At 42.7% G+C, this 12861-nt stretch overlaps 1 protein-coding gene across 1 annotated transcript in view; it reads left to right on the top strand.

Moving 5' to 3' along the window:
- The first annotated feature begins 6799 nt into the window (after positions 1–6799).
- LOC108552369 (uncharacterized) overlaps positions 6800–12861 on the top strand; it is a 68858-nt gene continuing 62796 nt past the window's right edge. Inside the window, 7 exon segments of the mRNA XM_017906875.1 lie at positions 6800–6874; positions 7700–7786; positions 7789–7870; positions 7902–7975; positions 7978–8029; positions 8130–8197; positions 8276–8435. Coding sequence (XP_017762364.1) covers positions 6800–6874; positions 7700–7786; positions 7789–7870; positions 7902–7975; positions 7978–8029; positions 8130–8197; positions 8276–8435 — 598 coding nt within the window.

Here is a 12861-nt window from a genome sequence, read left to right as displayed (position 1 = left end):
GCTACGGGAATAGAAAAAAGGTACGTGGGATACGCACCGGGATTGGAGAAAAAGGAGCGGAATGGGAGAAATTGATCCCGCCGGTTGGATCGTGTAGCCTCGTTACAAAATACTCGATACTCACGGGAGGTCGGCTTTCGTTCGAAACGGCTCTATCTTCATGCGAAACCACGGGAGAAGCAGGTGGCTACGCGGCCATAAATGGGTGATGGACGACGTAACGATCTCTTCACTCTCTCGCATGGACGTCACAATTAGCCATCTACGTAGACACGGCTACGAACCAACAAACGGACCGAACAAACTGTCCGTCTGTCTGTTTGTCTGTGGCTCTGTCGCCGGCGCTACCAGGAGGAATTGCGTTCGTTCAATTAACGACAGACTCGATTAACTGTATTCCCTCCGGTGGCGGACGGGCCGGCGCGAATATAAATTAGCGACTTCGATCGATTGTTTTGCCCTAGGTCCGGGAGAGATCGGGAAAGCAGGTGGGAAATCGCGTGGCCACCGATCGCACGCATCCGAGCCTGGAATCCACGATTTCCAACGCTTAGACTGCTACTGCTGCAAGTGGGAAATCACTCGCTTTTCAGGCAAGTATTGCACACTCTTAATCGTATCATACTCTAAGAAAGAATTCTTATATTTAATATAGAGAACTCGTATATTTTCGTGTTTCCAGGTAAGAAGACACTTGATTCGAGTTTTTAAGAGAACGAGGAATCTGTAGATTTCCATCATCGTGCACACTCTTCATCGTTCAATCGTCATATGGTCTAAGAAATAATTGCTATATTTAATATGGACAAAACTTGCTAACCAACATTTTCATTTTTCCTAGAAAGAAGACACTTTCATCGAGTTTTTAAAAGCACAAGAAATCTGTACATTTAGATCATCGTGCACACTCTTCATCGTTTAATCGCGATATGGTCTAAGAAATAATTGCTATATTTAATATGGACAAAACTTGCTAACCAACATTTTCATTTTTCCTAGAAAGAAGACACTTTCATCGAGTTTTTAAAAGCACAAGAAATCTGTACATTTAGATCATCGTGCACACTCTTCATCGTTTAATCGCGATATCGTCTAAGAAATAATTACTATATTTAATATGGACAAAATTCGCCAACAACAATCTCATATTTCCAAGAAAGAAGACACTTGCATCGAGTTTTTAAAAGAACAAGGAATCTATAGATTTTAATCATCGTGTATATTCTTCATCGTTTGAGCATGACATGCTCTAAGAAGGAATTGTTATATTTAATATAAAGAACTCATATATTTTCATGATTCAGGAAAGAAGACACTTTCATCCAGTTTTCAAGAGCATAAGGAATCTGTACATTTTGATCATCGCGCACACTCTTCATCGTTTAATTGCGACATGGTCCAAGAAATAATTGCTCTATTTAATATGGACAACTCTCTAACAACATTTTCATGCTTTCAGAAAAGAAGACACTTTCATCCAGTTTTCAAGAGCATAAGGAATCTGTACATTTCGATCATCGTGCACACTCTTCATCGTTTAATCGCAACATGGTCCAAGAACTAATTGCTCTATTCAATATGGATAAAATTCGCTAACCAACATTCTCATATTTCCAAGAAAGAAGACAACTTCATCGAGTTTTCAAGAGAACAAGGAATCTGTAGATTTCGAGGATCGATTCTGTTCAACACGCAACTTTCTGACGAGGAGGTCAAGAACCTGATTAACCGTTTCTGAAAGAAGCTTCACGTCGAAAATCGAAGTTCTCCAACTGCCAGGGCTTAACGTTATCAACAAAAGTTGCTCGCACCACCGCGAAACTTTTCTGTTTTCGCCTTCCTCCAAATTGCGCCTCGATTTCTCGCGATTTCACGAATCGGGTTGCAACGAGAGCCAGATTGAACGGCTTTAAAAATCGGAAAATAGGAAACGGCCCGTTTCGAATCGATTGTTTACTCGAAGGATTGAAAACCAATCAGGATGTCTATAATTGAACGTACAAAATGAAAAAAGTCGGAGAACTGGAGGAAAAAAAAAGAGAGAATACCGGAATAAAAATGAAACAGGATAAAATCCATTCACGTTCGACGAACCGAAATTTCGAGTAACGCCGCGTCGTACTTTTAGTTCCGCACTTTTGACATTTCACGAGCTTTTCACAGACAGACAGCGATTTTCAATGGGATTGTCCTGCGGGAAGAGAGACTTCAAAGGGCACGGTATTCGCAAATTGAGCGGAGTCAGTTGGAATACCTTTTTGTAGTTTCGCAAATGCAAAATTCGACACACGGGAAACAGCGGGAAAAAAGAGAACCAGGAGGAAAATGCAGAATCGAGACCCTTTCTACGGGATATTGCTCGTGCCACGATCGAAGCATATTCTTCCTAATTGATATCCAGGACATTATACTAGTTTTCCCATACTCTCTCATCTTTAACCCATATGTCACACTTGCGAGGTGATTTCGATTTACATTTCAAAGGAATTAGCATCGTAAAAGAAAATCCAAAATTCTCCATAAGATTCTCATAGCCGAAGATCGAGTTTCCGAATTTCTAGAGCTATTCGAGAGCAACGATTCATGGAGAGGGAAAAATTCAGGGAAGAATCCATCGCAATCGAATTTCCTCCGCATCAATATTCGAAGGGCTGTGTTCTTCGAGAGAATCGCTCGGATAAAATCCATGCGCTTTGTAGAAGCCTTCTCGCTTTGAGTCTCTCTCGAAAGGAGATGCCGATCCATCTGCAGTTCAACGGGGAATAAAAATGAAAGGATTGTTCCGCGATGCTGTTTGATCGTTGCTGTGTCTCGCGCGTTTTTTCCTCGTCACCGGATCTCAGGAGAAGCGTGCGCAGGCCTCTAGCTGCCCAGATTCGACGAAGGAAGATGGATAGACTTGTCCACGACACGCTCTTGCTCGTGTTCCGTGTGTCCAAGTAATCGACGATTTGGCTTTCTTGCCGACCCTGTTACACACTTTTTCCGGGCCGACACGGGGACCACGATTCGATCAAGGCTCAATCGAAAGGGCCTCTGTTCGCCGATTCAACCGCGCTCGTTTTTTCAGCGAACGAGGAACAAGAGACACGAGCAAGTTTTTAACGCTGCTTCGTAGAAAAGAGCGTGCCGAGTAGCTGAAGATTGAATTATTTACAAACTCGACCGCTCTGCTGCTGCCGCGAGAAGAGTGTTTCTAGTCTCTAAGATGAGATGAGATTAGCGACGTATCAGTCTTATGAATGAATAGGACCTTCTTCATTTCACTTTTGATCGGTACTAAATAGAGTCATTATTAGTATTGCGGTCATTTAACGCTAAACCTACCAATGACTGATGAATGGAAAAGAAGTAGAAGCTTCAAAAAATGGAATAATGGAATGTATATAGATTAAGATGATAACGTTGAACGAATTTTTAACGAAAATTTGATGAATGGTGATTTAGATCATAATAGGTATAACGTTTAAAAGGAAATTCTGTTCTTCCCATATTTTCCAAATTTTCATTCCCAAATTGCAAACTTGGAATTTCGTGTGCAATACGTTCTCTGCAATAATTTCCCATGGTCTCGACAGAGCACTTCTAATCTCGTTCTTAAATCGGAGATTATCCAATGGATCACGAAGTTCCTCGATCACGTACTTTCTTCGGAAAGCGTCGTTAACCTCTAGTTTCGGTTTATTGTCGCGGAAAGGTACATCGGTGGGACCAGGCTTCATTCTAGGCAGGTTCCACGCGATTCCTGTCGCAGCCTTAGGCGATGGAGCACATCGTGGTTGCACGGTCAGCGTCAGAAAATTTCATGGAGCTCCGCGATGTCCGATAGCAGAGATCGCGTAATAGAGACGGCTTGGCGGGGGAGCTGGATGAGTCTGAACCTCTCTGGCTTTCGTTTCATAGGTATCATAGGAAGGAAGATGCCTCGTGCTCTGTTATGGCAGTCCTAGATGGGAATGATAACGACCCACGAGACAGGCTTCCGGGATGCAGTGATATTGGACAAGTGTACGAGGCATTAGATCTCTGGAACTTTTTAATCTTCCATGTTATATTACTATACTACCATAGTATTATTTATTAATTTCGAGTGATAGAGAACGTGATAGAGAAATACAAAGTCAATATAACAGTGTAAGATTTTTAGCTAGATTAATCCTATGCAGACCAAGATCTGCATAGATCTTGTCTAATGAGCAACAACTCCTTTTTAATAGCAAAACAGGTTTACTTAATTGACATATTACCCTAAGTTCCTCTCAATTCTACCTATCAAACACACGGTCCTCTATTCACTACGTCTCGACTACATATAATCTGCCTCTCCCGCGCTCTTGCACCCTTATTTAACACTAGGTTTACGGACGCTATCTGTATACCTATTTTTAAGGACACCTGTCAAATTGACAGGTAAAGGAAACCACGTGCCTTTCTTTTTTAACGATTAGTTTAATTTAAAAACAATTATATATTATATTAACAGTCTTAATATAAGTTAACTGAATCTGTTACCATCGTATAATCGGAGCAACCCTTCCGTCAAATTGACGGGTTCCGTAAATTTAGTGTTAAAATCAAAACTCTCTCTTTTCGTACACAGGCTTCCTCTCTCAATCACTCGACCCAGTCATAAATATCTCATTCGTTCGCATGCACTCCAGGCATCGTCCTAAACACCTAAGTAAGTTGAAGTCGATATCGCTGTTTATTATTTCCCAGATAGAGTCCTTTACTGGAGTCCTTTACTACAAGTCCATTTCTTGGCCTGTGGGCCGAAATAAATAAATAAATAAATAATAATAATAATATTAATAATAATAATAGTACCATAGTAGCTAGGAAAGAAATAGAGCGATCAGAGATATTGGCAGTATTTTAGGTATTATATTTATTAATTCATGAAATTTATGAAATTTATGAATTTTTAGACTGCACGGAGTAAGTATGAGAGCTGGAGAAGCGAATTGGCAAAATTGTCGAGGGAAGGAGGTACTGGGAGAAGCTTAGTGGCCAGATTTCCAGCAGGGGACTAGATTTCATAGGACATGCTGCATAGATCAAGGATATTTTCATTTTTCATCAACCACCAGTTGCCCGTTCGCGGTCGCGTACTCCAAGCTATACATTCTGCTGCATGATTCGAAAGCTGTTCAGAGGTTTTTCCAGCTATGCTTTTACTTTAATGACAGCGATACTCCTCGCAGAGTGTTAACAGTATCATATATCAGGACGAATCAATTATTGAGAAATTAAATTAAAATCGATGTTTCAGAAATGGAAACTCGATATAAATCAGAGCGAAGTCTGTATGGATCGACTGTTTAGAAATAATTCCTCGTTTCTGGAGCATCCAGGAGAGCCCGAGGAACGTGAAATTTCGCGTGTAATTTCATACGCGAAAGAAAATAGAGTAAACAGAAAATCGTATTACCAAGTAAAATGATTTCGAGACGGAATAACGTTCTCCATTGAGACGCGGAAATACCGTACAAATAACTGGGATGTTTGCATAGGATGGGGACACCGGGCAAAACTCATCTTTTCAGATGTTTCCCAGTATACCGATAGTCGTGGTCGAGAGGAATGAATTAAGAAAAAGGCGAAACCGGAGAAGAAGATAGCGGAGGGGAAAGAAAATGTAGGAAACTGCGAGAAGGGGAGAAAGAATGTCTATTCGAGTGTTGGATCAATGATTCGAGTTTAAGTTACGGGAAGATCATAATGAAACGGTGAGAAAATTATTCGATTCCATAATCTGAATATAATCATCGTGTTGTCTACTTTCACGATATGAACCTTATCTGTACGTAACAATCGCATTCGAAACTTCCTGTTAAATTAAACAATCTTAATTAAAATACTTTTTAGGCACATCGAGCAGGAATAAAGAATCATTTCACCATTATGGATCGTCACAATTCTTCGGTCGAATATTATTCCTGTGTATGCAAATCAAATGCAAGAGGATGTATCAAAAATTAAAGGTAGTCAGATAGACAAGGATCTAGAAGAATACAGTCAAGTGACAGAAGTCGAATTTTAATTTTAATCACGCAGTGAAATCGAATCATAATCCGTCGAATTTTAATTTTAATCACACAGTGAGGCCATATCTTAATCTGTCGAATTTTAATTTTAATCATGCAAAGTCGAATTTCAATCCGTCGAATCTTAATTATAATCATGCAGTGACGTCGAATCTTAATCCGTCGAATTTTAATCATAATCACAAGGTGAAGTCGAATATCAATTTGTCGAATTTTAATCATAATCACGCAGTGAAGTCAAATCTTAATCCGTCGAATTTTAATCATAATCGTGCGGTGAAATTAAATGTTAATCTGTCGAATTTTAATCTTAATTACGTAGTGAAGTCGAATTTTAATCATAATTGCGTGGTGAAGTCAAATATCAATCCGTTGAATCTTAATCATCGCGCGGTGAAGTCACATGTTAATCCATAGAATCTTAATCATAATCACGCCGTGAAGTCGATTTTTAATCCATCAAATTTTAATCTTAATCGCACGGTGAAAGAGTAGAAAAATTTCGAACTCCTCTGAGAGAAGTAAGTACGCATCCTCGCACCTAGAGGTGTGTATCCCTCCGAAGGGGGAAAGGATCATTGGCGGCGTGCATCCTACGCGGAGGTGGCTGCAGATAAGCAGAGAAGGGACACAGCCTGGGGGGCGAGAGGCGGAGGAGAAGAAAAACGAAAAGCAGGAAGAGGGTACCGTAGTGAGAGGCGGAGGAGTCTGGCCATACGGAGGAGGGCAGAGTGCGTTTGAACGTTGTGGGGATGAGGAGGAAACGAACGGAGGATGATAAGAAAAAGAAAAGGATCGGAGGTGAACAAAAGACGGCGGTTCGAGAGGTGAGCAAGTGCATCATATCCGGGAGAGAAGGAGCGAAATAAATTCGGCAACGATGCTTGCTTATCGACGAAAATAGGAATAAAGAGGGCTGGTAAAATACGACAATTTAAACCACAAATTTAAAAAATAGAAAGAATGTTAGATCTTTTATTATTATTACAGATTCAACGTATTCTACAGACAGAAGCGAGTAGACAATTTCTGAGAATCTCAAATCTGAATGGTGGATTTGCTTCGGTGTAGTTAATTAGCACTTCCATTAAATCCCTAACTTCGCTCATCTAATGAAGACCCAACTCCTGCCAACAATCGTGAGTCAACGATAGTCCATGCGACACGGGACGTGTTAAGAGACACCAGTGAACAAACTACCTCGTCACGGTGGCTGATTAGTTTTACTTTTTAAATACCGATCAACTTGACATACGATGTACGGAAAATTACCTCTTCCTTTTCGTACGTTCGGGAACCGTTTCGGACCAGTTGGTAAAGAAACCATACCACGAAATTCGGAATGGGCTTAAAACAAAGTTCACGAAACACTTGGAGAAAATCATACGCCTGCCAACAGGGAGACAGGTCGAAGAAGAACGATCGTTTAAGTATACCTTAAGAAGCCGAAGTAAATGAAGTGAAGTAAGAAATGGCGAGAAGAAGGCACGAGGAAGTCAGTGGTTCACGCTGACCGAGTTGGATGAAGAAGATAAACAGCCGGGAGTAAGGAGGACAAGAAACGAGAAAATTGACATGCTGCTCTCGTGGAAAATAGTATGCACAGGAAGGGAAACAAAAACCGTGTCGAGTAAAAGGGTATCGGCAAAAAGAGGAAGGGAAAGGGTGAGAGAGGCGGGGAAGAGGTCAGAAAAGAAGAAATGGAACAGCGAATCGTTCCTCGGGATGCACACTCCTCGGGACAAGGAAGAAAGGAGTCTGTGCGAGAAGAAACGAGTATCGCGGACCAAAGGACGAGGAAGAAGAAGAAGAAGACGAAGAAGAGGAAGAAGAAGAGGAAGAAGAAGATGACGAGAAGTAGAGAAGCAAGAAGAAGAAGCAGAAGAAGAAGAGGAAAGAAGGGAGCCAAGGTAAAAGGGAGACGTGCGAGAGAGGAGGCGAGGGGACGAGGTCTGGGTTGGGTAAGGTGAGGGCTCCTACGGGTGAGTACCACTCACTTCATTGACTCGTGCGTACGCCCGCACGTCTGTCAGTCCATCCTCACTCACTCGATCCTCGCCTGGTCTCGTAGCCACTCTACAGAGGCCAGTTCTCTCCTTCGAGTTGCACGCTTATCTCGTCCTCGTCGTCATCGTGGTGTACGACCTCAGGTGAAGTCGAGGTCGTTGAGTAGTCGAGTCAATAACGCGGTTCCTTTTTTCCTCCGCTTGGTTACGATCGATCGATAGAATCGTGGTATCGCGAACGTTCGTCTACTTCGCGGGTGGATGTCGGCTAGCAGGAAGAACAGGATGACCCTGGCCAGCCTGGGTGGAATCCTCGCCGTCCTGCTGCTCGTGCTGCTGGAGACCTCGTGGACCAGGGCCAAGCCTCAGCAGATCAAACCGGGTGAGTGTTCTCATTGGTCCACTTTTCTTACTAGTCCCATTCTAAACGAATCTTAGCAAATCGAATATCTCAAATTTGCACAAGGCCCACAGCGTATTTAGGAAACATGGTGTCATTTATACAAGACTCTAAAATATTATGTTCTCCATATCATTGAACTCGAGTTCAATTATTCTTTGCTACGTCGTATACAGATAATTCTCGGCTACAGGGCTGAAATTGATACCCAAGAGCGAATGTCATAAGCAGATTTCACTTCGTACACCAAATTCCTCCGCTATCACCGTTCCATCCTGGCGAACGGTTCTCCGGCACAGCGAAGGATTAATTAAAACTCGGCGGATCTGTAACGAGGGAAGCAATACTTCCTCGTTCGCGTAGCCCGTTCATTACGGTTGAGAGTTTATCGACGGCGATCAGTGTGGCGAAAAAAGAAAGGAAAAGAGGATCGAGAGGAGGAAACGTAACGCCATTGTCGATCGGGCTATATCGGCTGCAGAAGAAGAAAGTCCGTAATCATCGGCAGATGTCAGAAACGAAAGCACGCGTGTACACGCGTGTTCCCACGTCGTTGTCGTGGGAGTATTCGAAACGCGGCATTGTTCGATCGGTGGATCGCCCGTTGCGCAATTCCTCTGGATCAGGGTTAACGTACCGACACGATTACGTTACCGGAATTCGTTCGCTGGACGATCGATCGATCATGTACGTCGTGATCGATCGTGTTCGGGATTTTTTTCCTCTGGGACATGCTCCGTTCGTCCTTTCGGCACGAGAATCGACTACCTGGCCACAGGGTGGTCCAGTAACACAGCTGACATCTAATCCGGTGGACGGAAGTGGCTTCGCGTACGCATAACAGCCATTTTTATCTTTTCGAACCGACCATTAATTATCCTCTTTAATTGCGCGTTAATGATATTCGCGATGAGTACATTGATATCCCGCGTTCCTCAAGGTCCCTGCGGTTTTAACATTAAAACTACCGGCCTATAACGAGTAGCCAATTATGTTACACATAAATGATATTAATTATACAGGTATGATTGCTACGATTAAACGATAGGGTCTTAGTTTTCACGAAAGTAACTGTTCCCAGAAATTACGAAGATAAAGGTTCACTATCGAGGCATAACGTTCAGACACGAAGCTCTGCATTTGAAATTTCAGACTTACAGTTATCCACAGTAACGTGTGTTTTCCAAAGACCTTCGAACGATCATCCGCCCGCTGTTATCATAGTTGTTCAATCGCGCGCCTTTTAGTTTCGAGGGCGCCGCAACGAACCGGTTAAGCGATGGAAATTTATTTAAACCGATTCGCGTGGCCGATGCAAATTACGCGATACTTTCTTTCTTCTCCGTCATCGAACCGAGTGCACGTTACCCGATCACCCCAGAACTTCATCACGGCCCTGCTGCCTCTCGAACTTTCGATCCTCGCCTAACGATCCCCCGGAATCGTCGTTTGAATGTTCAACTAAGGACACCGTGTGCAGCTAAGCGTCGCGGACGTCCAAGAATAGTTGGCGCAACGATAGGACCAGCCAGCTCAGCCAGGACTTTACGTACCTTAGCAGACCGCACGGTCTTTCGGCGTTATACGGCCGCTGTAAATGTCTAAGAACTTTAGCTGTTTCGCTCGTGCCGCGTTTGTCCCCTTCCTAAACGCGGAATTATTGTCTGGAACCGAGTCCTGCGTTCACGTTTCAAACTTCTGCGTCCCGAGAAATATATTTCAAGCCACGGTGTATACGTCTGGAAAGCGTTGTGTCTCTTGTACTCCGGTTATGTTCGCTCGCGTGATGGAATATGGAGAACAATCAGGCAATTCTGTAAATTACCGGGTTAACTTACTGTTACCGGTTCGGATGTTGATCTCGTGACCGATTGTCTCAGCAGGCTGTAGATCGTGCGAGGAACGTTAGGCACTCGAACCCTGGTACCCGAGGATCTCTAACTAGCGTCCTTCCTTGGGTTGTTTCACCTCCTAGATTGCACTTCCGGTCAGTTAAACTGATTGCACGAAATCAATATACGTGCTTATTTAATTGCGATCGGTAAAATGTGATTTTATCACTTTCGTCGTGATTCTTGGTATATTCTACAATCTTTGACTTCCAGTTCTAGTGTCCCCTATTCGTAATGGGGTTAACGTTTGTACCTACACGTCCACAGTCGAAACTCGCAATGGTACCCGAGAATCTCTAACTCGCGTCCTTCCTTGGGTTGTTTCACCTCCTAGATTGCACTTCCGGTCAGTTTAACTGATTGCACGAAATCAATCTACGTGCTTATTTAATTGCGATCGGTAAAATGTGATTTTATTACTTTCCTTGTGATTCTTGGTATATTTTGTAATCTTTGACTTCCAGTTCTAGTGTCTCCTATCCGCAATGGGGTTAACGTCTGTACTTACACGTCCACAGTATTTAATAGCTCCTGGTATTAGTATTCCACTTTCGAGCAAGGAGACGCTGTATTGGTGTTTAAACTAGTAGATATCTAAAGTGCTATATCGAAATACTCGGCACAGTGGTCTACGATGATCCATCTATTGCGACGCTCCATCTTAGGCTCTTGGACGAGATCCGTATCAATTCCTCGAACTCTGAGACGTCCACAGCCCATCCGTCGTGTCCCATTGTCCCAGGCCGATCTATGTGTGCCATCGCAAGAAACCGCAAATATCGCGGGCCCTTTCACCTCCGATATTCCGCTAATTCCCTGGAAACACCCGGCGGAAGAGCCATCTCGAGATCGATCGGGCAGAACTCGCGTCGCTCATAAATCTCCATCCCGTGATGGCGTTTAACAAATCGGAGACACATCCAGCTGCGAACCCTGGCTTTTTACCCATCAGCCGTCACGCACGAAATCCACGCGTCGTTCACGGGACCCGTCCATTCGATCTTTCGCGAGATTCCACCGGTTTTTCTTCAACGTCCATTATCTCTCGCAACGTCGACCCACTCTCGCGAGTCCGCCCCGCTCGAATTCGATTCCGTCCCGACGATCGGTTAAGTGATTCTTTTCTCTACCCCAAGCCCCCCCTATCCTACCAATCGGCCGATTCGTGGCGAATGAATCTTACATGGTACGTCCGAGTCAGCCTGGCTCTATATATCATTCCCGCTGGAAAACTCTACCCGATCTCCTTGGCCCTCTCTCACCCGACTCTCGCAGCGATCCCGTGCCAACTGCCGGATACGCTGGTCCGCCGATATGGAACTATTCCGGTTTATTGGAGGTGGCGTATGCAGCCAAACATCTGGCTCCCGCGAGATATATCGGCGACCCGGCGAGATTCCGCCGGATGTTTCACATCGGCTGGTTTTTAAGTCGATCGGCAACGTGATTGATCCCGCAGATTGAGTTCTTCTGAGCGCTAGGCGCGAATTAGGGCAGATAGATGGGGTTGCTGTTCCTGGACTTTGAGAGGTTAGCTCGGTTTTATGCGGATCGTTGAAGGGTTTAGTTATGCGTCCATCGTTGTCGAGGGATTGGATGATTTTATCATAGTTGCGATTTATGAAGTCATTTACTGAGATTCCACGATTGTGTTCTTTGTAATTAGACGAGGTTATAATACCGATTTTGTAATTCTGGCTTTAATATGTCTATTTAATATTTTTCTTGTCAATTAGTCGTGAAATTTTAGTATTGATTCGGTATTTTAATTATAGCTTGCGAAATTCCTTTTTAGAAGACTCGACGATGTTTTTAGGTTAGGTTTGAATTAGGTGATGAGGTTATAATATCGATTTTGTATTTCCGGATATAATATATATATATATTTAATATTATTCTTGTCAATTAATAGTGTTATTTTAGTATCGATTTTGTATTTTAGTTATGGCCTGCGAAATTCTTTTTTATGAGACTTGACTATGACTTTAGGTTAGGTTCGGATTAAGTGATGAGGTTACAATACCGATTTTGTATTTCTGATTTTAATATATATATATTTAATATTTTTCTTGTTAATTAATAATGGAATTTTAGTACCGATTTTGTATTTTAATTATGGCCTGCAAAATTATTTTTACGAGACTTGACTTTGATGTCTTTGAATTAGATGATGGGATTAGTAGATGAGGTTATAATGCCGATTTCGTATTTCCGATTCTAATGTATGTATTTAATATTTTTCTTGTCAATTAGTAATGTAACTTTAGTATCGATTTGGTATTTTAGTAATGGCGTGCAAAATTCTTTTTAACAGACTCGACGATGGTTTTTTGATAATTAGTTGGGATATTGGTGCTGATTCTGTATTTCCGTATAATTTATTAGTGATTTTATCTCATAGAAGATTGAATGACCGAGCTGCCTTTTCCTTAAATTTATTATCCAGGGACGTAGATCCGCGCGGACGATGATTTCATCCCCTAAAACCGAGTTTCTTCACCCGGAATGATCTCGGT

This window comes from Eufriesea mexicana, unplaced genomic scaffold, assembly GCF_001483705.2.
Source record: "Eufriesea mexicana isolate 0111107269 unplaced genomic scaffold, ASM148370v2 scaffold6328, whole genome shotgun sequence".
NCBI lineage: Eukaryota > Metazoa > Arthropoda > Insecta > Hymenoptera > Apidae > Eufriesea > Eufriesea mexicana.
The sequence above is the reverse complement of the archived record's forward strand: the minus strand, read 5'-3'. Positions and strand labels throughout refer to the sequence as shown.